This window comes from Zonotrichia albicollis, chromosome 23 (assembly GCF_047830755.1).
Source record: "Zonotrichia albicollis isolate bZonAlb1 chromosome 23, bZonAlb1.hap1, whole genome shotgun sequence".
Taxonomy (NCBI): domain Eukaryota; kingdom Metazoa; phylum Chordata; class Aves; order Passeriformes; family Passerellidae; genus Zonotrichia; species Zonotrichia albicollis.
Genome location: NC_133841.1, coordinates 1326937 through 1347878, shown reverse-complemented (window position 1 = coordinate 1347878; position 20942 = coordinate 1326937). Strand labels below are relative to the sequence as shown.

General features: G+C 60.7%; 1 protein-coding gene across 13 annotated transcripts; it reads left to right on the top strand.

Annotated features, from left to right (window-relative positions):
* Window positions 1–737: 737 nt before the first annotated feature.
* On the top strand, window positions 738–20880 carry UBTF (upstream binding transcription factor). Of its 13 annotated transcripts, XM_074557409.1 has the most exons (22): window positions 738–983; window positions 1101–1390; window positions 4744–4877; window positions 7768–7943; window positions 8206–8289; window positions 8874–9029; window positions 9743–9807; window positions 10348–10477; window positions 10929–11039; window positions 11322–11455; window positions 12018–12159; window positions 12452–12493; window positions 13175–13288; window positions 13406–13561; window positions 15356–15511; window positions 15712–15822; window positions 15914–16002; window positions 16173–16362; window positions 16595–16642; window positions 16886–16954; window positions 17293–17439; window positions 17746–18164. In XM_074557409.1, exons 3-22 carry the CDS (start codon window positions 4820–4822, stop codon window positions 17923–17925), a joined length of 2358 nt encoding a protein of 785 aa, XP_074413510.1. In that variant the 5' UTR covers window positions 738–983; window positions 1101–1390; window positions 4744–4819; the 3' UTR covers window positions 17926–18164. The 13 variants fall into 13 exon arrangements, with proteins under 13 accessions (XP_074413510.1, XP_074413509.1, XP_074413504.1 ...); XM_074557408.1 differs by lacking the exon at window positions 1101–1390; XM_074557403.1 differs by lacking the exons at window positions 738–983; window positions 1101–1390 and adding an exon at window positions 1402–1564 and having other exon boundaries at window positions 17746–18163.
* Window positions 20881–20942: the final 62 nt, after the last annotated feature.

Sequence of the window (20942 nt, the reverse complement as noted above, 5' to 3'; positions counted from 1 at the left end):
TCTATATAAACAGGCGTGAAAGCCCCCAGATTCCGGCCATGCCGGGAGATGCGCGCAGCCCACCGAGCCTGGTGTGTGTATGTTACCCACAGTTAGGGATTATTATATTTTTTATATTATATTTCTATATAAACAGTTTTCAGCCATCCCCACGCGGTCAGCCCGGAGATGCGCGCAGCCCACCGAGCCGGGTAACCGCACGTTCCCAGTGCCCGTCCCGCATCCCCGGCGGGGCCGTGCCGGTGTCCCCGGTGCTGCCGGAGCCGGCCGGGCCCGGAGCAGCGCCACGGCCGGAGCCGCCCGGAGCACGCCAGGGCCGGGCCTGGAGCGGCCGTGCCCGGTAACCGGAGCCGCCCGGAGCGCCGGGAGCAGCCGGGGAGGCCCGGCCAGCCGAGCTGCTCGGTGCCGCGGCGGCATCCGCTGCTACGGGAGCTGCCGGTACCGTGCAGGAAGCCGGGCCCGGTGCTACGGAAGCAGCCGGTACCCGCGGAGGTGCTCGGCACCGCGGAGGCCGCCGGGCCGGCCGGTGGCACGGAAGCAGCCCGGGATGGCCCGTACTGTGGCGGCAGCCGGGATGGCCGGGAATGTGCAGGCGCTGCCCGGCCGGGATTGGCTGCGGGGAATGACGCCCAGCACAACAAAGGTGGAGTTGGAGAAATTCCATTAAAAAAAATTAAGAGAGAGAGAGAGAGAGAGAGGGAGAGGAGAGGAGAGGAGAGAAAGGGAGCGGAGGGAGGGAGGAGGGGAGGAAGCTGCCCCTCGCCCGCCCCGCCGGGCAGAGCCCCCCCCGCCGCCGTGTCCCGGGGCCGCGGGGCGGGCAGGAGCGCGGCCCCGCCGTGCCGTGGGGGCCCGGCTCGGCTCCCCCCCCTTCCCCTTCCCGCTTCCCCCCCCTTTATTTTTTTTTTTCCCTCATTTATCTTTTTTCCCCCCTATTTTTTTATTTTTTTTCTTTATGCAAACGCCGGCCGAGGATTGTTGCACATGTAAGGAGATTTTTTTTTTTTTTCTTCCTCCCTTCCCCCCCCCCACCCCACCCCCCCCTCCTTTCCCTCCTCTTCTCCTTCCTCCTCCTCCTCCTCCTCTTTTTCTTCTCACCACAGTGTTGCAAAAGCAAAGAGCAATAAAAAACCCGGCGGAAAGCGGCGGCGGGGCGGCGGGGCTGGCGGGGAGATCCCGGCGGATCCCGGCGCGCTCAGCCCGGCTGATTGGAAGAGCGAACGCAGCGCCATGGAGGCGGGGGAAAGCGCGATCGTCTCTGCGGGGACTGGAGCGCGTCCACGCCCGGGGCCAGCGCTGCAGAGCTGGCCGCCGTTCAACCGCCGCTCCCCCGCCCCGGCCCCGCCGAGCGAGCCCCGAGCCCCCGCCGCCCCCCAAAGCGGCGGCCCCGCCGGTACGTGCCCGCGCCGGGGGAGCCGCCGCCGCCGTGCCCCGCCGCGCCGCGCCGTGCCCGCCGCCCGGGCTCGCCATTCGCCGCCGCGCCGCTCCGCCGGCGGGGCTGGAGGAGGCGCTTTGTTCCTCCCCGGGCTCCCGCTGCCGCCGCCGCCACCGCCGCGCTCCGGGCTCGGTAAGGCGCTCCGCCGCCGCTCCGACGGGAACGGGGAGGGGGTCGCGCCCACCGGAGCGATTTTTTTTTTTTAGAGAGAGAGAGATAGATAGATAAATATAAAAGAGAGAATATTTTTTTTTTTTTTTTTAGAAAGGCTGGTTTCGCGCAGGCCCCGCGGGCAGGAAGCCGCCACCGCCGGGGCTCGCCCGCCTCGCCCGCCCGCGGGGGGCACCGCGCTGGGGCTCGGGGCGGGGGGCAGCGCCCGGCTCGGCGGCCCCGGTGTGCCCCCCCCTTCTCTCCCTCCTTTTTCCCTTCCCTTCCCTCTCCTCCTCCTCGCTCCCTCCCTCCTTCCCGCTCGCCTTCCCTCCCTCCTCCCCGGTGCCGCAGCTGGATTTCGGGGGCAGGCTTCCAGCGCTGCCCGCTTGTTTTTCCCGAGCCCGGGTGAGTCCCGCGCCGCGGCGGGAGCTGGGCGCCGCGCTCCGCCGGTGCGTGCCGGGGCTCGGCCGACCCCCCCCGCGCTTCATCTCCCCTTATCCTCGCTCTATCCCCTCTTTATCCCTTTTTTCTCCTTATTTTCTTTTTATCTATATTTTTTTTTCTCTCCCTCTTTTTTTTTTTTTTTTCCGCCTTTCACCCCCCTTCCCTTCCTTTCTTCCCTCCGGACCGGGAGCGGGGCTCCAGTCCCCCGCTGGGTGGGTGGGTGTTTGCGGGCTCGAGGAGGGGTCGCGGAGAGAAAAGAGGGGGGTAAGAAAGGGAGGAAAGGAAAGGAAAAACGAGGAAAGGAAAAGCGAGGAGGGGGCGGCGGTGGGGAAAAAGAGAGGGGGGGAGGATCGGGTAGGAGCCGCTCCCCGGGGGTCGGTGCGGGGAGGTCGCGCTGCCCTCGCCCGGCTCGCTGCAGCTGCCCGGCCGCCCCCAGCCGGGCATCCCCGCCCCCCCTTCCCCCTCCTCCTCCTCCTCCTCCTTCTTCTCCTTCTCCTTCTTCTTCTTCTTCCCCCAGCGGCTCCGGCGGCGGGGTTGGGGCTGCGGCGGCTCGGTTAGAGCTCCCCCCCACACCCCCCCCCCCTCCAACCTCCTCCCTCCTTCTTCCACCACCACCTCCTCCTCCTCCTCCTCCCCCTCAGCAGCCCGGAGAGGTGGGTTTGTCTCGGCTTTATAACCGCGGGTGGAGGGGAAGGAGCGGCGGGCGGAGGCGGGCGCAGCCCGGCCATTGTGTGCCGCGGCGGAGAGCGGCCGGTAACGATGGGGGGATGCGGGGGGGGATGCGGTGAGGGGGGGATGAAGCAGCGCATCGCATCGCTCCGGGGGGCCGGGGGTGCGGAGAGGGGCCGGGGGAGCGCTCCGCGTTCCCCCGGCCCCTCTCCGCACCCCCGGCCCCCCGAACTCGCCTTCCATTGTCTGCCCGGGTGTTGTTGGAGGGAAAGAAAAAAAAGGGGGGGGGGCTCAGCTCGCTGGCGCCCGGGTGGGAACCGGGGGCGGGGGAGGCGCCGCCGGGGCCGCCCGCGCTCGGTCCCACCCGGTTCCTGCTGCCTGCTGGAGGAGGAGACTGGAGCTGGCCGGCGGCGCAGGGCATGTGCGGGCTCCCCGCCTCCGCCCGCCGGCCCGGCCCCTTCCTCCCCCGCCTCCTCCTCCTCCTCCTCCTCCCCCCCTCCGGGCGCGGGATCCGGTCCCCCCCCGGCTCCCCCGCGGGGGGATCCCGCACCCCCTCCCCGCGCGCCCCCCGGGGATCCCGGTGCGCGCGCACCGCCCCGCCCCGCCATGATCCCACGGATCCCTCCCCCTGTCGCGATCCCGCCTTTCGCGACACCCCCACGCGTCCCCCCCCGGTTGCGATCCCCCGCTCGCAGCCCGGGGCGATCCCCGCGTTCACACCGCCCGGGGGCCGGGCTTGATCCCACCCCGCGGCGATCCCTCGGCCGGCCCCGGGGGTGGTCCTAGGTCCGCCCCCCGCGGGGGTTGATCCAAGGCTGGAGCGGTTCCCCCCATCCCGTCAGGGCTCATCCCGCCCCGGGCGATCCTCGGTCCCACGCTGGAGGGGTCTGTGCGCCCCTCACCCGCCCCAGGTGATCCCCCAGGCCGGATCTCCCTCAGGGGGTCCCACATTCGGTCCCCCCGGGGCTGGCCCGGCCTCCGGGCCTGGTGGGGCCTGCACCCCGCAGTGCTCCCGCATTCCCCTCCGGCAGCTCGTCTCCCCCGGGGCCATCCCGGATCCTGCCGGGCTTTCTGCACCCCTGGGCCGTCCCAGGGTGCTCCTCCCTCAGACCCAGGGCCCGGCTCTGCCCGAAGCCCCTGGACCCCCTCCCCAGGGCCCCCACAAGCCTGGATTGCCCCGGGGTCCCCCAGGCCCAGCCCGTCCCCAGGCCTGGGCCTGCTCTGCCCCCCAGGCCTGCGGCCTGTCCCTCAGGGGATCCCCCTGAGGCCTCCTGCCCGCTCTGCCCTCCAGGGGCTCCCCCAGTGGAATCCCCCGTGGGGATCCCCCCAGGCTACTGTTGTGCCACCCCCCCAACCAAGTTTTGGGGTCTCCCTCCCTAGGTTATCCTTCCCCATGGAGACATAAGATGCTTCCTAATGGGGTCTGAGGGCATCCTTCCCCTGGAGCCCCCCCTGTTGAAATACTTTCCTCCAACTTGTTCTCTTCCCTTGGGAGACCCCTGAATCCCCCCGAGGTCCCCAAATGCCCCCCTCCAGCTCCCTTGGATCTGGGGGACCCCTCTCTTCTCCAGGCATGTCTCCATCTCTGGGGAGGATTTTGCTAGATCTGTGGTGGGCCTTCCTTTGAAACCCCCATTTTGTAGTGGGGGGAGTGAACCCCCTTACAGGAGATCCCTTGGAGCCCTCTTGCCTCAGATTCTCTTGATCCCAGGTTTTTGGATCCCACCCACCCCAGGGAGCCACCTTGAACGTGTCTCCTCTGGGATTTATTGGGATCCCTCTCAGATCCTTTTCCCCACCTTGGGGACAAACCCCCACACACCCCTTTTCTCCTCCCCTGCCCAACGTGGGGGTCACATCACCACGGAGGATCCCCCATGCTGGAGCTCTCCCCAGACCCCACAGGGATGGGTGGGAGGGGATATTCCTGCACTCATTCATTGGGAATGGAGAGGATGGGTGGGTCACGTTTCCCCCACTCCCCGTTAGGAGCTGGGGTCCCCCCATCACGGTGGGGATGCCTAGCAGGGTTCTCCTTTTCCTTGCAGAGCCGTGCGGGAGTGATTTCGGGAAGAGGGTGAGGAGGGAGCCGGCGGGACCGTGCTGGGCACAGGCAGGTGGAGGATGAACGGCGAAGCTGAGTGCCCTGCAGACCTGGAAATGACAGCTCCCAAAAACCAAGGTGAGCTCCCCCAGCATGTGCTCCCAGAGAAATGCTGCTGCCACGCTTAAAAATAATAATAAATAAACCTCAGAGCGGCCGTTTTCTCAGAGGGATGGCAGAGGAGGAGGGATGGAGAGGGAGGAGGGATGGAGGATCTGTGATCCCGGCTGCCAGCAGGGTGAGGTGGGGGGGAATCTGCCTCTCCGAGTTCTGATCCCCCCTGGGGAACACACACACACGTGTACAAGCACACGGATTCACGCGCCAGTGCACCAGCAGCCCCTTGGCACTGGGATGCTCCTGGGGGGGATTGGGAAGGGGGGGCTGGCACAGAGGTGCTGCCCTCCCTGCTCACATCTGGGCTGCATTAAAAGCCGAGCCGTTACCTTGGGCCTCCGGCTTCCAGACCCCAGCATGACATCAGAGCTTCAGCTTTTATTGGAAAAGGGGCAGGAAAACAAGGGAAACAAGAGAGATGTTTGTTTAGGGCAGCTCGCAGGGCTCTGCCACTCCACCCCTTAAAAACCCCCTGGCTCCCCCAGACCTGTGGAGCGCCGTCCAGCCCCTCACACCTGCCGGGTCCCCCCGTTTTCCTCCGTCCCTGCTGCAGTCGGGGTTGTTGCCTCGAGCGAACCCGGCCGAGCACGTGTCCTTCTCCGGGACTTGAGATGGATTTAATTACACCGGGGCAGCTTTCCTAATATAGACCCGGCCCGGCCGGTGCCAGGAGAGCCGGGATAAATCGGTCCCAGGGCACAGACAGCCCCATTCATCCTGCTGGGTGAGCGCCGCAATTCCAGCGTTCCTCAGCGTGCCCCAGGTTGAGGGATGGGGATGGAGGGCTGAGTGTGGGGGTCCTGTTGTCCCCACGCTGCTGCCAGCGGGGATTTTGGGATGTTTCCACTGGTTTTTAATGTTTTCCTTTGGGATGTGGTTGTTCCGGCTGTGTGCCAGTGGAGGGTTCACACGGGGCCAAAGGTCTCCGGGTGTTTCTGGATTTGAGGGGGAAACTGAGGCACGGGGCTTGATGGGGGCAGGTTTGGGGGGGTGTCTCATCCCCTTCTCCATCCCCTCTGGAATTTTGTGGCTTTGCTGCTTTTGGTAATTCCTTCTGATTTCTGCAAGTAAAGTTGGCACCAGCTTCCCAGCCCTGTTCTGCCTCATTGGTCCTTGCCTGGGAGGCTTGGAAAGTGGACGGGAAAAACAGGAAGACAGAATTTGGGGCTGTGTTCTCCCTCCCTCAGCTCTGATCTCCCCCAGCTCTGTAGGGAATGGGAGTTTCCCATCTCTTTTGCCTCCTCATGGTGTTTTGGGATGAAGCCATGAGCATGGGGACACACCCGAAGCCACCAGGCTTTCCAGGGGGGCTTTTTCTGTCTTCTCCCTCCTTATTAATTCCTAATGAGGTCACTCAAGGGACCAGCTGGATCCTAAACTATTCCTGCCTTGACCCCCAACCAGGCAGGTCCATCAGGGGAAATAGGATGAGGGGGTCATGTCCTGGCTATGCTCCCTTCTCCAGGTGCCATATGTCCTTTAACATCCCTTGCTTGGATTTGGGAATCCAGGGGAATTGTCCTTCCCCAGACCCCTGCAAGGGCAGGAGGTGGAGGTGTTTTTCCTCATGTTGAGTCTTGAGTGGAAGGAGAGCTGCAGCTGGAGAAATCAGTGCTGCTGGATATTTCTGGGAGCTTGCTTTCATTCCTGGAGATGCAGGCAGAGATGCTCCACTCAGATCCATGGCGAGCCACCCTGTCCCCATCTCTGGGGGGCTGCATGTCCCCAAACACCTCGGCCTTCACCTGGCAGAGGTGTGAGGCAGGGAATGCCATGCTGTGCTGCGGGAACCCCGGTGCCCATGTGCCCATCCGGGCTGAGGCAGCCGGGGCTGTGTGGGCGGGCGGCTCCGGGCTCTGCTCCGCCTCCAGCCCATCCCCAGGGAATTTTCCTTCCGCTCCCAGGCCCCGCTGCATTCCCCAGGGCCACCCATGTTTGCAGAGCGCCCTGGGCTGTGCTCCCCTGCTGGCCTGGAAGCTCGGAGCAGGGAGGAATTCCCCTGGCAAGGAAGCAGCCCCAAGGTTGGGGCAGGATGAGGTGTTCAGGGCTGGGATATCCTGTCCCAGCACGGTGCTGCTGCCTCTCCTGGCCTCCAGGCTGCTCCAGGCTCTCCGGCTTTGCCACGTGCCCATCCCACCATTCCAGTAGCGTGTTCCTATGGGAGCTGGGGATGCTCCTCCCAGCAGTTTGGGGGATGTTGGGGTGACATGAACATCACCCTGCACTGTCAGAGACCCCTCTGTGAGACAGGAGGGCAGTGCTGGGCTCTGCCCCCCCCCACTTTGTGATCTGGGAGCTTTGACCTTGGCAGAGGTCACGGTGGAGCTGGGCCCAGGTGATCACAAAGCTGCCTGAGGTGCAGGAAAAGCAACGCTGAGGTTTTCCAGTTGCTCTGGACACATCCACTTAGAAAGTGGGTTTTCCTGATTCCTGCTTGGCTGGAGAGCTCATTGCTCCCATGTTAGGGGTATGAAAGAGCCCTCTGCTCCTGTGCAGCAGAGCCATCCCTTATCTGATGGTTCTCTGCGATGAGCGAGTCTCTCTGGTTTGCACCGAGTGGAATTTCTAGCTTTGCCCAGATTGTTTTGGCCCGTAGAGAGTTGCTCGAGGGTGATGGAAACAGCCACGTCCCTTTGATCTTTAATCTCCAGAGGCAGCATGTGGAGATTACGTGTCCTGGCGTGCGGTCCGGAGCGGCACGCCGGGAGCTGTAGTCCCTGGGAAGGGAAGGGAAGGGAAGGGAAGGGAAGGGAAGGGAAGGGAAGGGAAGGGAAGGGAAGGGAAGGGAAGGGAAGGGAAGGGAAGGGAAAAGGCTTCCTGCCCCTGCCTGATCCTGTTTCTCACTGCTCAGACCGCTGGTCACAGGAGGACATGCTAACCCTCCTGGAGTGCATGAAGAATAACCTGCCCTCCAACGACGGGAGCAAGTTCAAAACCACCGAGTCCCACCTAGATTGGGAAAAAGTGGCTTTCAAGGACTTCTCAGGGGAGATGTGCAAGATGAAGTGGATGGAGATCTCTAATGAGGTAATTGACACCTTATGGGGCTTTCTGGGGGCATCGTGGCAGGGTCTGAGTGTCCTACTGACATTCCTGGGGCTGTTGCAATTGTCCAGATTGAGTGCCCAGAGCCCTCGGCCCTTGGTGCTGGCACCATCCTGTGACCCCCTCAGAGGGGCTGGGATCAGTCATCTTTGGGGTGGCATTACAAAACCCAGTGGCCTTTCTGCTATGCTGGGAATCTGCCCTGCCCCCTATTCAAATCTTTATCTCTTCATTTCCTGCACAGGTGAGGAAATTCCGGACCCTCACAGAGCTCATTATGGACGCTGAAGAGCACGTGAAGAATCCTTACAAAGGCAAAAAGCTCAAGGTATTGGGCAGGAATTAGGCTCAGCCTCTAAATGGTGACCCCACACTTCCCCAAGATGTGGTCCTGTCATTCCTGTGGCACCTCAGATCCATGTGGCCCCACCGTGGGAGCCCCTGCAGGCACCTCAGTGCCCCTAATCCCAGTGTCCGGCTGCCCAAGGCTCTGGAGGCCGTGGCTCTGGGCCTGGGCCAACTCCTGGGTACATTTAATATGGCTGGCTGTACTGCTGGCAGCCTGCATCCAAGTTTAGCTCCAGAGGGGCTGGGAGCTGCTGTCCTATTCCTGGCCTGCCGGGTGCATCCCTGGGAGCTGGGTTCCATCCCCTCCTCCTGCCCCAGTGTCCCCTCTTGCTCTGTGCTGGCAGCTCTGGATGGCTGGAGGCTGCTCCCCAGGCTCCCAGCCATGGGATGCTGTAGTTCCTTGGGGAGCCCTCATTCCCAGCAGTTTCCCCCTCCTTGCCTGCCTGGATGACCAGCAGGGCTGGATGGAGGCAGCCCCCAGGTCTGGGGAGCCATGGGTTAGGCTGTGTCCCAGTGGTGCTGCCAGCTCCATGCTCAGTGTCCTCCACTCTGCTGTCTCCCCAGAAACACCCCGACTTCCCCAAGAAGCCCCTGACTCCCTATTTCCGCTTCTTCATGGAGAAGCGAGCCAAATACGCCAAGCTGCACCCCGAAATGAGCAACCTGGATCTCACCAAGATCCTGTCCAAAAAATACAAGGAGCTTCCCGAGAAGAAAAAGGTATGGGGGAGGTGAGGGAGGGGTCAGCAAGCCCCTTCCCACCATGGGCCTCTCTGTGCTGGGCTCTGCTCAGCTCTTCCAGTAAAACCAGCAGAGCCCAAGCTCTGCCTGGTGAGGGCTCAATGCAGCTCTCGACAGGAGAAGCCAGATGTTCCTTTAGTCCTGTCAGACCTGTAAGACTTCCTTGGCTTTTCCTGTCCTGGTTCCCAGGATCCCTGGGGTGGAGGCCGGTTGGGTCTGTCCGTTGGTCCGTCTCTTCCTGACGGACCTGGATGGTGGCTTTGCCACTGGGTGGGTCTGTGTTTAAAGGGGTTAAGGCACACGCCCCACTGTGCCACCCTGTCCGGGTGAGGGACACAGGGACAGGCCCTGGGAGAGGCTGGGAGCAGAGATGTGCCCACCTGGAGATGCCAGAGCCTGGGCAGGGCTTTGGGGTGCCCAGCTTTAACTCTGGGGTGTCCAGGAAAAGTGCAGGGCACAAGGTCCTGCTGTGCCCTTTCCCAGGGCTGCTGGGGTACACAGAGAGGGGAAATGCCAGCTGCTGAGTCTCAGGCAGACTGGAAACCCTCTGCAGGACCATTCCATGGGCTGGAGAGCCCCTGAGTCCCTCTTGGGGTGGTGGGATGCCCAGCCAGGTAAATAGGGATGTGTCTTCCTGCCTGTTCCTGGTGCTGACGTCCCTCTCCACCTCTGTGGTGGCTTTGTGTCCCCAGATGAAATATATCCAGGACTTCCAGCGAGAGAAGCAGGAGTTTGAGAGGAACTTGGCGAGGTTCAGGTGAGCAGGCAGCCCCCCTCCCCATATTTCCCCAGGCCCCTTCAGGCAGATCCAGATTGCCCTCCTGTGCATAGCTCATAGAGCCCACGGATGGGCTTTTGGCTTGAAGAGAAGGGGGAAATTCAGCAAAAAGAGAGCAAGGAAAAGGTGTCTGAGAGCAGCCCTCCAGCTGGGAGACTGGATGAGAAACCAGCCCTGCTCTGGGGGTCAGGGTCTGTGAGGTGGGGACAGCACTAATAAAAGCTGAAGTGTCCCCCCAGTCACTCCAGACCTTCCCTTTGGATGTGATTGCTGTGATCCAGGTGGATCCTGGCATTCCCAATGACCTGCTGCTGCTTCAGGGTTGGAGCCAAGCTGTAGCCAATGCTCCCCAAGGAGGGATGAACTTAAATCTGTCCTAAAACCCTCCTGCTCTTTTTGGGGACCCCCCCAGCACCTGAGCCCATGGAGGCTCTGCCCTGCAATGAGGTTTAGGGGTGCTCTCCTTGCCACTGCCACCTCCCTGACGCTCTCCCTTCCCCACCTGCCCTCCTGCTGAAGGGAAGACCACCCGGATCTCATCCAGAACGCCAAGAAATCCGACGTCCCCGAGAAGCCCAAGACCCCCCAGCAGCTGTGGTACAACCACGAGAAGAAGATCTACTTGAAAGTGCGTCCAGATGTGAGTACGGTGGGTGGGAGTGAGTGCGAGTGTGAGTGTGCTGGGGGGTCCTGGACCCCGCTGCTGGGGCAGGAGGGGGAAGGGAGAGAAGCATTTCAGGGGGTCGGGATGGAGGAGACACCGCTAGCAGCTCCCGGAGCCTGGACCCAGGTAAGGAGGGGCTCTACACACCTGGAAGAGGCTCAGGGATCCAGCCCTCACTTTTTGCCAGGAAGGGGTGACCACAGCCTGAGTCAGGGCAGGAAAAGGAAAGGATTCCAGCACAGACATCACCTCTGGCCATGCCCCCCACTCCCACACAGCCCCACGGCTCCCAGCCGCCCCATGCTGGCTGCTGTCAGGCCCCAGCAGGCCACGCCATTTTTTTTGCCATTTTTCTGCCATTTTTTCATATTTTTTCATCCCTCTTTTTTTTTTGGATTTTACCCCTCTGCCCTCACCTCTGGCTTTGGGTTTTCAGGCCACCACGAAGGAGGTGAAAGAGTCGCTGGGCAAGCAGTGGTCTCAACTCTCGGATAAAAAGAGGCTGAAATGGATTCATAAGGCCCTGGAACAGCGGAAGGAGTACGAGGTAGGGAGCAGCCTCACCCGGTCCCCTCCACACTGGTCCCAACATTCACTCTGAGCCTCTCTGCATCCCAGCCCTGCAAGGCCTCTCCCAATAGGCAGCGTGGGGATCAGGCAGGTCCTGGCAGGTCCCTAGTGAGTGTGAGCCCTGCCTCTCCAGCCGTGTGCGAGGCAGGCAGCAGCATCCCAGGGCACAGGATCAGGGCAATGGTTGGCTTCTCTCTCCTCCTCCTCCGGGCCTGGCAGCGGGGGTGGCAGCCCCTCTGACCGCTCTCCGTTCCCACAGGAGATCATGCGGGATTACATCCAGAAGCACCCGGAGCTGAACATCAGCGAGGAGGGAATCACCCGCTCCACCCTCACCAAGGCCGAGAGGCAGCTCAAGGACAAGTTCGATGGACGACCCACAAAACCTCCCCCGTGAGTCCTGTCCCTGCTGGAGCCACGGCCTGTGGGGTGCTGGTTCTTGCCAGAGAGGAAACTGGGCTCTGCTGGGCTTGGGGAGCCCAGATAGCTCCTGGGGACACAGACACAGAGGGGTTACCTGGGGTTTGTAGGACACATTTTTCATGGACAAGCCTGGGAACAGACTGCCCAGGGCAGTGGTGGAGTCACCATCACTGGAAGGGTTCAAAAAGTGTGGATGTGGCACTTGAGGACATGGTTTAGTGGTGGCCTTGGCAGTGTTAGTTCATGGTTGGACTAATGATCTTAGAGGGCTTTTCCAGACTTAAAGATGATCTCTTTAAACCAGTCCTTAAATATACATCAAATAGACATTTTGGGGAGAATCTGAGTGAGGTTTACAGTGATACTCTGGCTTTTAGGGGGTGATCCAGCACCCAGCTGCCATAAAAGACAGGCACTTCACTTCCTTGCCTGGTGCAACCTAGCTGGGGGGTTTTGGGGAGGTTTTTTGCACTGAGCCAGCTGCACAAGGGCAAGTTTTCCCTAACACTGGGTCTCTCTGGGGGTTTTTCAGGAATAGCTACTCCCTGTACTGTGCAGAGCTGATGGCCAACATGAAAGACGTGCCCAGCACGGAGCGGATGGTGCTGTGCAGCCAGCAGTGGAAGCTGCTCTCCCAGAAAGAAAAGGACGCCTACCACAAAAAGTGTGACCAGGTGAGTGATGGACAGGTAGGGGAAGAGGCAGGTGGGCACCAGTGCAGAGTCTGGGCTATAAATATCCCTGGAAACAAAGCTCTCACCTTTGCTCAGTCCCTGTGCTGGTCTGCATCACTGATTCTCCCTGAGGTCCTCGGTCACCTCCCTTGATCCTGTCTCCTGTGTGGGACAAACAGATGGGCCAGGTGGAGGGTGCTGTTGCCAAGGGATGGGGCTGGATCAGAGGCTGCAAGGGGCAGGGATGGAGTGAGGGATCAATGTGTAACCACACGTCTCCATCTCCTTCCAGAAAAAGAAAGATTACGAGATCGAGCTGCTCCGCTTCCTGGAGGTGAGTGATGAGGGGGTGCTCAGCCATTGGCTGCTGGAGATCCCAAAGCTGGGAATGGGGAAATTAAATGGGGAGCTGCCCTCTCTGCTCCCCCAAAACATGTCTGGGCCCAGCTGTGGGTGCTATGCAGGTGCTTGCACATTGCCTTGACCTTCTGTCTGTCCTAATGCCTGACCCAGCGTCTTCCAGTTGGGCCCTGGGAGGTGAGGGTGGGCCCCCAGCTGGGGTGAGCAGAGGGCTGGAGCTGCAGGGGAGGCTGTTCAGTGGCTGTGGCTGTGCAGCCTCTCACTTCCTTCCCTCGTGGGCGGGGGAGCTGCACCGAGGCCGCCCCAGCATGGTCCCTGTCCCCGGGCGGATGTGACGCGGCCCCGGCTGCGGCTGCAGGGCCACGAGGTGGAAAACCCAGGGGTGTGCCTGGACCCAGGCACCTGCCCACCTGCTTCCCTGAGAAATGGCTGAGCTGAGGGAGAGGGACACTGCCCAAATAGGGGGTGACAGCACAGGAATGAACCCCAGTCTGTACATGTGCAGTTCCAGATGCTGGTCCTGCCTGGAACAGGGTGTGGATCAGGACACCCAAGTGCATGAATTCCCCTTCCCCAGAATCCCTATTCCCCCATTGCCTCAAGGCCTCATTAGCACTGGGCTGTCTAACGATATCTCCCCTTCTGTGCCACCCAGAGCCTGCCCGAGGAGGAGCAGCAGCGGGTGCTGGGCGAGGAGAAGATGCTGGGCAGCAACCGGAAAGGGGCGACGAGTCCTGCATCCAAAAAATCCTCACCAGAGACCGGCAAGGTGGGGGCAGCACCTGCCAGAGCCTTGGGATGGGGTTGTGCATCTCAAGGGGCTTTGGGGGGGGGCTGTGGTCCCTGCATGGGCTCCAACCCCTCACAGCCCTGTGTGTGCCCCCAGGCCAGCTCAGAGAAGCCCAAGAGGCCCATCTCAGCCATGTTCATCTTCTCGGAGGAGAGGCGGAAGCAGCTGCAGGAGGAGCGGCCGGAGCTGTCAGAGAGCGAGCTGACCCGGCTCCTGGCCCGCATGTGGAACGACCTCTCCGAGAAGAAGAAGGTGGGTACCCTCTATTCCTCCTCCACCTCCATCACCATCCCTGCATTCCTTCTCCATCTCCATCACCATCCCTGCATTCCTTCTCCATCTCCATCACCATCCCTGTATTCCTCCTCCATCTCCATCACCATCCCTGCATTCCTTCTCCATCACCATCATCATCCCTCTATTCCTCCTCCATCTCCATCACCATCCCTGTATTCCTCCTCCATCTCCATCACCATCCCTGTATTCCTCCTCCATCTCCATCACCATCCCTGCATTCCTTCTCCATCACCATCATCATCCCTCTATTCCTCCTCCATCTCCATCACCATCCCTGTATTCCTCCTCCATCTCCATCACCATCCCTGTATTCCTCCTCCATCACCATCCCTGTATTCCTTCTCCATCTCCATCACCATCCCTGCATTCCTCCTCCATCTCCATCACCATCCCTGCATTCGTCCTCCATCACCAGCACTCTATTCCTTCTCCATCTCTATCACCATCCCTGTATTCCTCCTCCATCTCCATCACCATCCGTGTATTCCTCCTCCATCTCCATCACCATCCCTGCATTCCTTCTCCATCACCATCCCTGCATTCCTTCTCCATCACCATCCCTGTATTCCTCCTCCATCACCATCCCTGCATTCCTCCTCCATCACCATCACCATCCCTCTATTCCTCCTCCTTCTCCATCTCCACTGCTCTGTGGGCATCTTGGGCAGTGCAGGGTGTGCTCCTGTCCTTGTCCTGCACCACGGGGCACAAATGTCCCCATGATTATCACAGTGACCTGTCACACACGTGCCATTGTTGGCACTGGCTGTGCCTTCTCCTCTCATCACCTGGGGGGTCAAAACCCACCAGATAAAGAAACCTCAGAGGGCCCACCAGGCTTTGGTGGTTTTCCTGATGGGGAGAGTCCGAAGATGGGGTTGGGGCTGTCAGTGGGGACAGTGCTGGGGGAGCTCCATGTCCCCCTGTGCTGGGGGAGCTCCATGTCCCCCTGTGCTGGGGGCTGTGTCCCTGCCATGTCCCCATGTCCCCTGTGCTGGGGGCTGTGTCCCTGCCATGTCCCCTCACCCTGTGCCCCTGCCATGTCCCCTGTGCTGGGGGCTGTGTCCCTGCCATGTCCCCCTGTGCTGGGGGCTGTGCCCCTGCCATGTCCCCTGTGCTGGGGGCTGTGTCCCTGCCATGTCCCCCTGTGCTGGGGGCTGTGTCCCTGTCATGTCCCCTGTGCTGGGGGCTGTGTCCCTGCCATGTCCCCTCACCCTGTGCCCCTGCCATGTCCCCTGTGCTGGAGGCTGTGTCCCTGCCATGTCCCCTCACCCTGTGTCCCTGCCATGTCCCCCTGTGCTGGGGGCTGTGCCCCTGCCATGTCCCCTCACCCTGTGCCCCTGCCATGTCCCCTGTGCTGGGGGCTGTGTCCCTGCCATGTCCCCCTGTGCTGGGGGCTGTGTCCCTGCCATGTCCCCCTGTGCTGGGGGCTGTGTCCCTGCCATGTCCCCATGTCCCCCTGTGCTGGGGGCTGTGCCCCTGCCATGTCCCCTCACCCTGTGTCCCTGCCATGTCCCCTGTGCTGGGGGCTGTGTCCCTGCCATGTCCCCTGTGCTGGGGGCTGTGTCCCTGCCATGTCCCCATGTCCCCTGTGCTGGGGGCTGTGTCACTGCCATGTCCCCTGTGCTGGGGGCTGTGTCTCTGCCATGTCCCCATGTCCCCTGTGCTGGGGGCTGTGTCTCTGCCATGTCCCCCTGTGTTGGGGGCTGTGTCCCTGCCATGTCCCCTCACCCTGTGCCCCCTGCCCAGGCCAAGTACAAGGCGCGGGAGGCGGCGTTGAAGGCCCAGTCAGAGAAGAAGCACGGCTCAGATAAGGAGGAGCGTGGGAAGCTGCCCGAGTCTCCCAAAACTGCTGAGGAGATCTGGCAACAGAGCGTCATCGGGGACTACCTGGCTCGTTTCAAGGTGAGGAGAGGGCTGCGAAAGGGGCTGGAGGTGGGATCATCACTCCCACCAGCAGGAATTCCCAGGAATGTTTCTCTGGCTCTCACACCTGGGTTTGGCCTGGGAGCTGTGGAGAGGATGGGGGTCCCAGGGGGAGCAGCACCCCAATGTCCCAGGGGTTTTGGGTGCACCTGATGCATCGTGGTGGTTCTGTCGCACAGAACGACCGGGGCAAAGCACTGAAGGCCATGGAGGCCACTTGGAACAACATGGAGAAGAAGGAGAAGCTGATGTGGATCAAGAAGGCAGCGGAGGATCAGAAGCGATACGAGGTGGGCCTCTGCCCCATCCTGCCCCTCACCGTGTCCCTTAGCCAGCACTGCCCCTCTCCCTGACCCTCTCTTTCTCTCTCCTGTGCCTCAGAGGGAGCTGAGCGAGATGCGGGCCCCTCCGTGCTCCACCAACTCCACCAAGAAAATGAAATTCCAGGGAGAGCCGAAGAAACCCCCAATGTGAGTCCTGGGTGTGAAAAACTGGGTTTGGCTGTGCTGGTGGGAAGGGCCTGGAGGAAGAGGAAGGAGAGGGAGGGTGGGTTGGACCCTGGTGTGGCTGGCTGGGGGTTATGGGCACCTGGCTATCTGTGCCCCCTGTCCCAGCCCGGTCCCTGCGCTCTCCCGTGCAGGAACGGTTACCAGAAGTTCTCCCAGGAGCTCCTGTCCAACGGGGAGCTGAACCACCTCCCGCTGAAGGAGCGCATGGTGGAGATCGGCAGCCGCTGGCAGCGCATCTCCCAGGGCCAGAAGGACCACTACAAAAAACTGGCAGAGGAGCAGCAGAAACAGTACAAGGTGCACCTCGACATCTGGCTCAAGGTGGGTGCTGGATCCTGATGCCTGGTGGGAGACTGGGATGATCCTTGGTTTTGGGGATGTTTGGCGTGGTCTCCGTTCCCGCCCCTCCTCCAGCAACCAGCATCTCCAGACCATTTTTTGACATTTTGTAACTTTAAAGGATAAAAGTTATATACATGGGGAGGCTGTGCCCTGTGCTAAAGCCCTTCTGTTCCGTGCCCTCCCATCCCTGACTGTGTCCCTGTCCCCACAGAGCCTCTCGCCCCAGGAGCGGGCTGCGTACAAGGAGCACATTTCCAATGTGAGTATCCGTGTGGCACTGCTGTGCTGGGATCCCCAGGAGGTTGGGAATGGGATGGAGTTACTGTGGGCTTGGGACTGGGCAGGATCAGTCCTGGGGGAGGATGGGATGTGCCACACTCCAGAGGGCCCCTCCAGTGGGGATTTGTCCCCATGGCATCTCACAGTGGGATTTTCTCTGGGCTGGACACTGGGAAGGAGCTGAACTTGAGCCCTAAAAAGCTTTTTCTTTTTGTTCCTTCAGAAACGCAAAAGCATAGGGAAGATTCGGGGTCCCAACCCCAAGATGAAGCCAACGATGCAGTCCAAGTCGGTGAGTCACAACATCCATCCCACCCTGGGGAACGTGTCAGGGGGGACCCACACCCCTTGTTTGAGGCATCCTTTGTGCTTCCAGCTGCCTGCCCTGTCCTTGAGACCATAAACTTTCCCCAAATCCCTGCTCAGAGCCCATCCAGGTTGGGTTTTGACCCTGGTACCTGCTCAGGGACCCTTTTTCAGTATAAATGGGGAAAGGCTCCCAGCAAGGTAGGGAATCCTGATCTGCTCAATGGCCGGAGGAACCCAAAGGGGGATTGTCAGGGGTGGGGTGGGAGCTGCACCCATGGGTGTGGAGGTCTGGGAACTCACCAAGCCCCTCCTGACCTGCAGGAGTCAGAGGACGATGACGAGGAGGAAGAGGAGGAGGAGGATGACGATGAAGATGAGGATGACGATGATGACAACGGTGACTCGTCAGAGGAAGGCGGCGACTCCTCGGAGTCCAGCAGCGAGGAGGAGAGCGAGGACGGGGACGAGGTGAGGCCGTGGCACGGGGAGGGCACAGGGCCCCCTCACCTTCTCCCTGGGCTGGGGGCTCAGATAGATCCATGGCAGAGGAGCCCCCCATGGGCAGCAGGGGGACGTGGGGAGAGGAAGGGGAGCAGGATCCCCCCGGAGCTGCCGGGGAGGGCACGAGGAGGAGCAGCTGCAGGGCACAGTCAGGAGCAGCCTCGGGCCCCAGAGGTGCGGGGGGGTGTGCAGAGCCCCCGGTGAGCAGAGAACAATCTCCTGTCTTTTTCCTGCTGGAGATACTGAGTCTGGTCTCGGCTCCGTTTGCGCCAGTGTGAATGCCGAGTAAGTCACCAGAGTCAAAGCTTTACACCGGTGCAACTGCAATCAGCCTATGCTGGATGGCGCTGGGGGCAGAAACCGTGTCCGTGCCTTGTGCTCGCCACCGCACAGGTGAGGTGTTTCCACCCCCTCGCTGGTCTCAGCTCTCGCCTCTTCCTTCCCTGGCTTTAGAGGGGGGAAACTGAGGCCCGAGGCGGGTGGGGCAGCCTCCCTGGGATCGTGTAGCGAGGCAGTGGCAGAGGTGAGGGCAGGACCCCGCGCGCTGCTCCGGCACATTCCCCCAGAGCTGAGCCCTCGCTAAACTCACTCCTGGCTCGTGCCCGTGTCCTTCCTCCTCCTCCTCCTCCTCCCCCAGACCCCCAGGGCAGCAATGGGAGGGTGGGGGTCACACCCTCCCTCTGTGGGGTGAGCAGGGGACAAGAAGGTGATGATAACTAACCCTGCCCTGACCTCCCCCTGCTCTCTGCCACCCCCCTCCCAGAACGACGACGATGATGAGGATGAGGATGATGAGGACGAGGACGACAACGACTCAGAGGGCAGCAGCAGTTCCTCCTCCTCCTCGGGGGACTCCTCCGACTCCGACTCCAACTGATCGGCCAAGCTCTTTGTAACGTCGTTTGGTTTCTCGGTTTCGGTCCCAAATCCCCCCTGCAGCCCCTCAAAATCCTTCCTCCTCTTCCTCCTGCCCCCCAGCACGGGGAGCGGGGGCCGGGGGGACCCCTCCGCCGAGCTCACACTACGGAGGGGGATCAGGGGCTGCTTCCCCCAGGCTGGGGGGCCAGGAGAGAGCCCCCCACCCCTGCCCCCCGCTTTACTCCCGAGGGGAAGCGATTTCTTTTTTGGAATTTCATTCTTTCCAGGGGGGTGTCTCTCCATCCCTACCCCCATCACCCCCTCGCTACCAGCTCTGGACTTTCTAGAAAGAGAAGAAAAACACACAGGAAAAAAAAAAAAAAACAAACAAAAAACAAAACAAACCAACAACACCCCCCCCACACACCTTTTTTTTAATTAAAAAAAAACAGAAATGGGAAGAAAAATCCCCTGGCGGCGCAGCCCCTGCAGCAGCGGGCGCGGAGCACGAGCCGAGGGGCTCAGGACTCAGCCGATGGGACAATGCCTCCTCGCAGCCCCCCCTGCGCTCTGCGCACCCCCAGCATCCTGGGGGGCTCCTCCCCACCCCCCAAAAAACCTTGTACAGTCTGGAAGCTGCCCCGGGAGCTGCCCGGGACCTCCACATCCACGGCACTTGGGAGCGCCGGCCAGGGACGGGGCCGGGGCCAGGACAGGGACGGTGACCCGCGTGTCCCCGGGGGGGGTGGGGGGTGTGGGTGCGTGTGTGAACGTGTGAGTGTGTGGGGGGGGCACCGAGCGTGTGCGGGGGGGGCACCGGGGCCGCCCCCACCCGGGGCCGGCGGCTCAGCGTGACCAAGGGGGGGCGCGGGGTCCCCCCCGCTCTGTTGTCGGTGGTTGTTGTGCCGTTGTATTTTATTTTATTTTTTTTTTTGTTGTTGTTTTTGGTTTTTTTTTCCTTTTTATAAAATGAGAAAGATCCATCTTTTATTTTTCATTTCCCCCTTTTTCCCCCTTTTTTTCCTTGCCCTCCTCCCCCACCTCCCCATTTTCCTCCCTGTCTCTGGTGAAGCTGCTCCTCTCCCTTCCTTCCAAATCCTGGGGGGGGACCAGATCTCCCTTTGCCCCAGTTAAACCCCAGTTCATGTCCCCCCCCCCCCCGGGCCATGCTGTAAATTTTGGTGTGGTTTGGGTTTATTTTGGGGGGGTCAATGCCCCCTCCCTGGGTAGGGGATGGGGCCGCGGGGACCGGGGTGGGTGCATGGGGGGCCTGGCAGGGCCCCCCCTTTTTTTAAGCAGACACGAGCACCAGCAATCCCACGGCACCTCCCTGCAGGGTTCTGTCCCCACCCCGTGCCACCCCCCAAAAACCCACCCAGTGTCATTGGGGACCCCCCCCCCAGACCCCCACTCTAATTGGGGGGGCTCAGGATTTGTTCCTTCTGCCTCCCCATCCTGTCCCTGGAGAGGAGCTGGGCTGGGGGACAGGATTTGGGGAGCCCCAGAGAAGGGGATGGGGGTCTGGGGAGGTTTCTCTCTAGGGCTGTAATTTAGCTATTTTTCTCTTCTCCCAAAGCTGTGGGGGCAGCAGGGGGGAGCCATGCTGCAGATTTTGGGTTTTGAGGGGTCCCTGCCCCCCCCAGCTCTGTAACGCCCCCCAGGTTTGCTGCTCTCAGCACCCCAAATCCAGCCCCCCACAAAGACAGTGGGGACCCCCTCAGTGCTGAGGGGAAGGTGGGGGCAGCACCCCCTGGCCTTGCCTCACTTTGGGCTGACAAAACACCATTTTGGGCAAACTGCCCCCAAACGTGGGGCAAGGGGGTGAAGCCGGGTGCCCCCGCACGGACAATCCCCCCGAGTCCCCCCAGGACCGGGGCCCCCAAGAGAACCCAGATGGTGTCACCCCCCCCCCCCCACCCCCCAGTGTCCATCTGTCCGTCCCTCTGCTTCCCCCTCCCACTCACCCCAATCCATTTGGGATTTTCCTTTCATTTTCATCCCAATTTTTAATCGCCGCCCCTCCCAAAATCCCCTAAGGGGAACCCCCCCCCCCATCCCTTTTTTTCTGCTGAATGTACCCAGCACTGTCGTGTTTTAGTGGATGTGTTTTTAGTACAAAAAAAAAGACAAAAAAAAAAATTAAACCCCACCTTTTTTTCCCCCCTCCCCACCTTTTTTTCTGTTTAAAAAAAAAAAAAAAAAAGGTAAAAAAAATGAAATAATAAAAAAGAAAAATTCTTACAGCGCCGACAATTTGGGAGGGGGGGGGAAAGACGTTTGCGCTGCAAGAGAATTCCTGAGTGCATTTTGGCACTGCCACAAAATCCCGGGATCCTTTAGATGGAAGTTCTTGTGAATTACGTTAAAAAAAAAAAAGGCAAAAAAACACCAAAAAAAAAAAAAGATTAAAAAAAAAAATCATCTTTTTTTTCTAATATTTAAAGAGTGTTTTTGTAGGTTTAAAAAAAAGACAAAAAAAAAAAAAGGAAAAAAAAAAGAAAAATAATAATAATCCCGACTCGGAATTTGTACGGCTGAGCGGGACGCGGGGGTCACATCCTCGGTTTCCCGGTTTGCTTGGGGTTTTGGTTCTTTTTGTTTTGTTTTGTTTT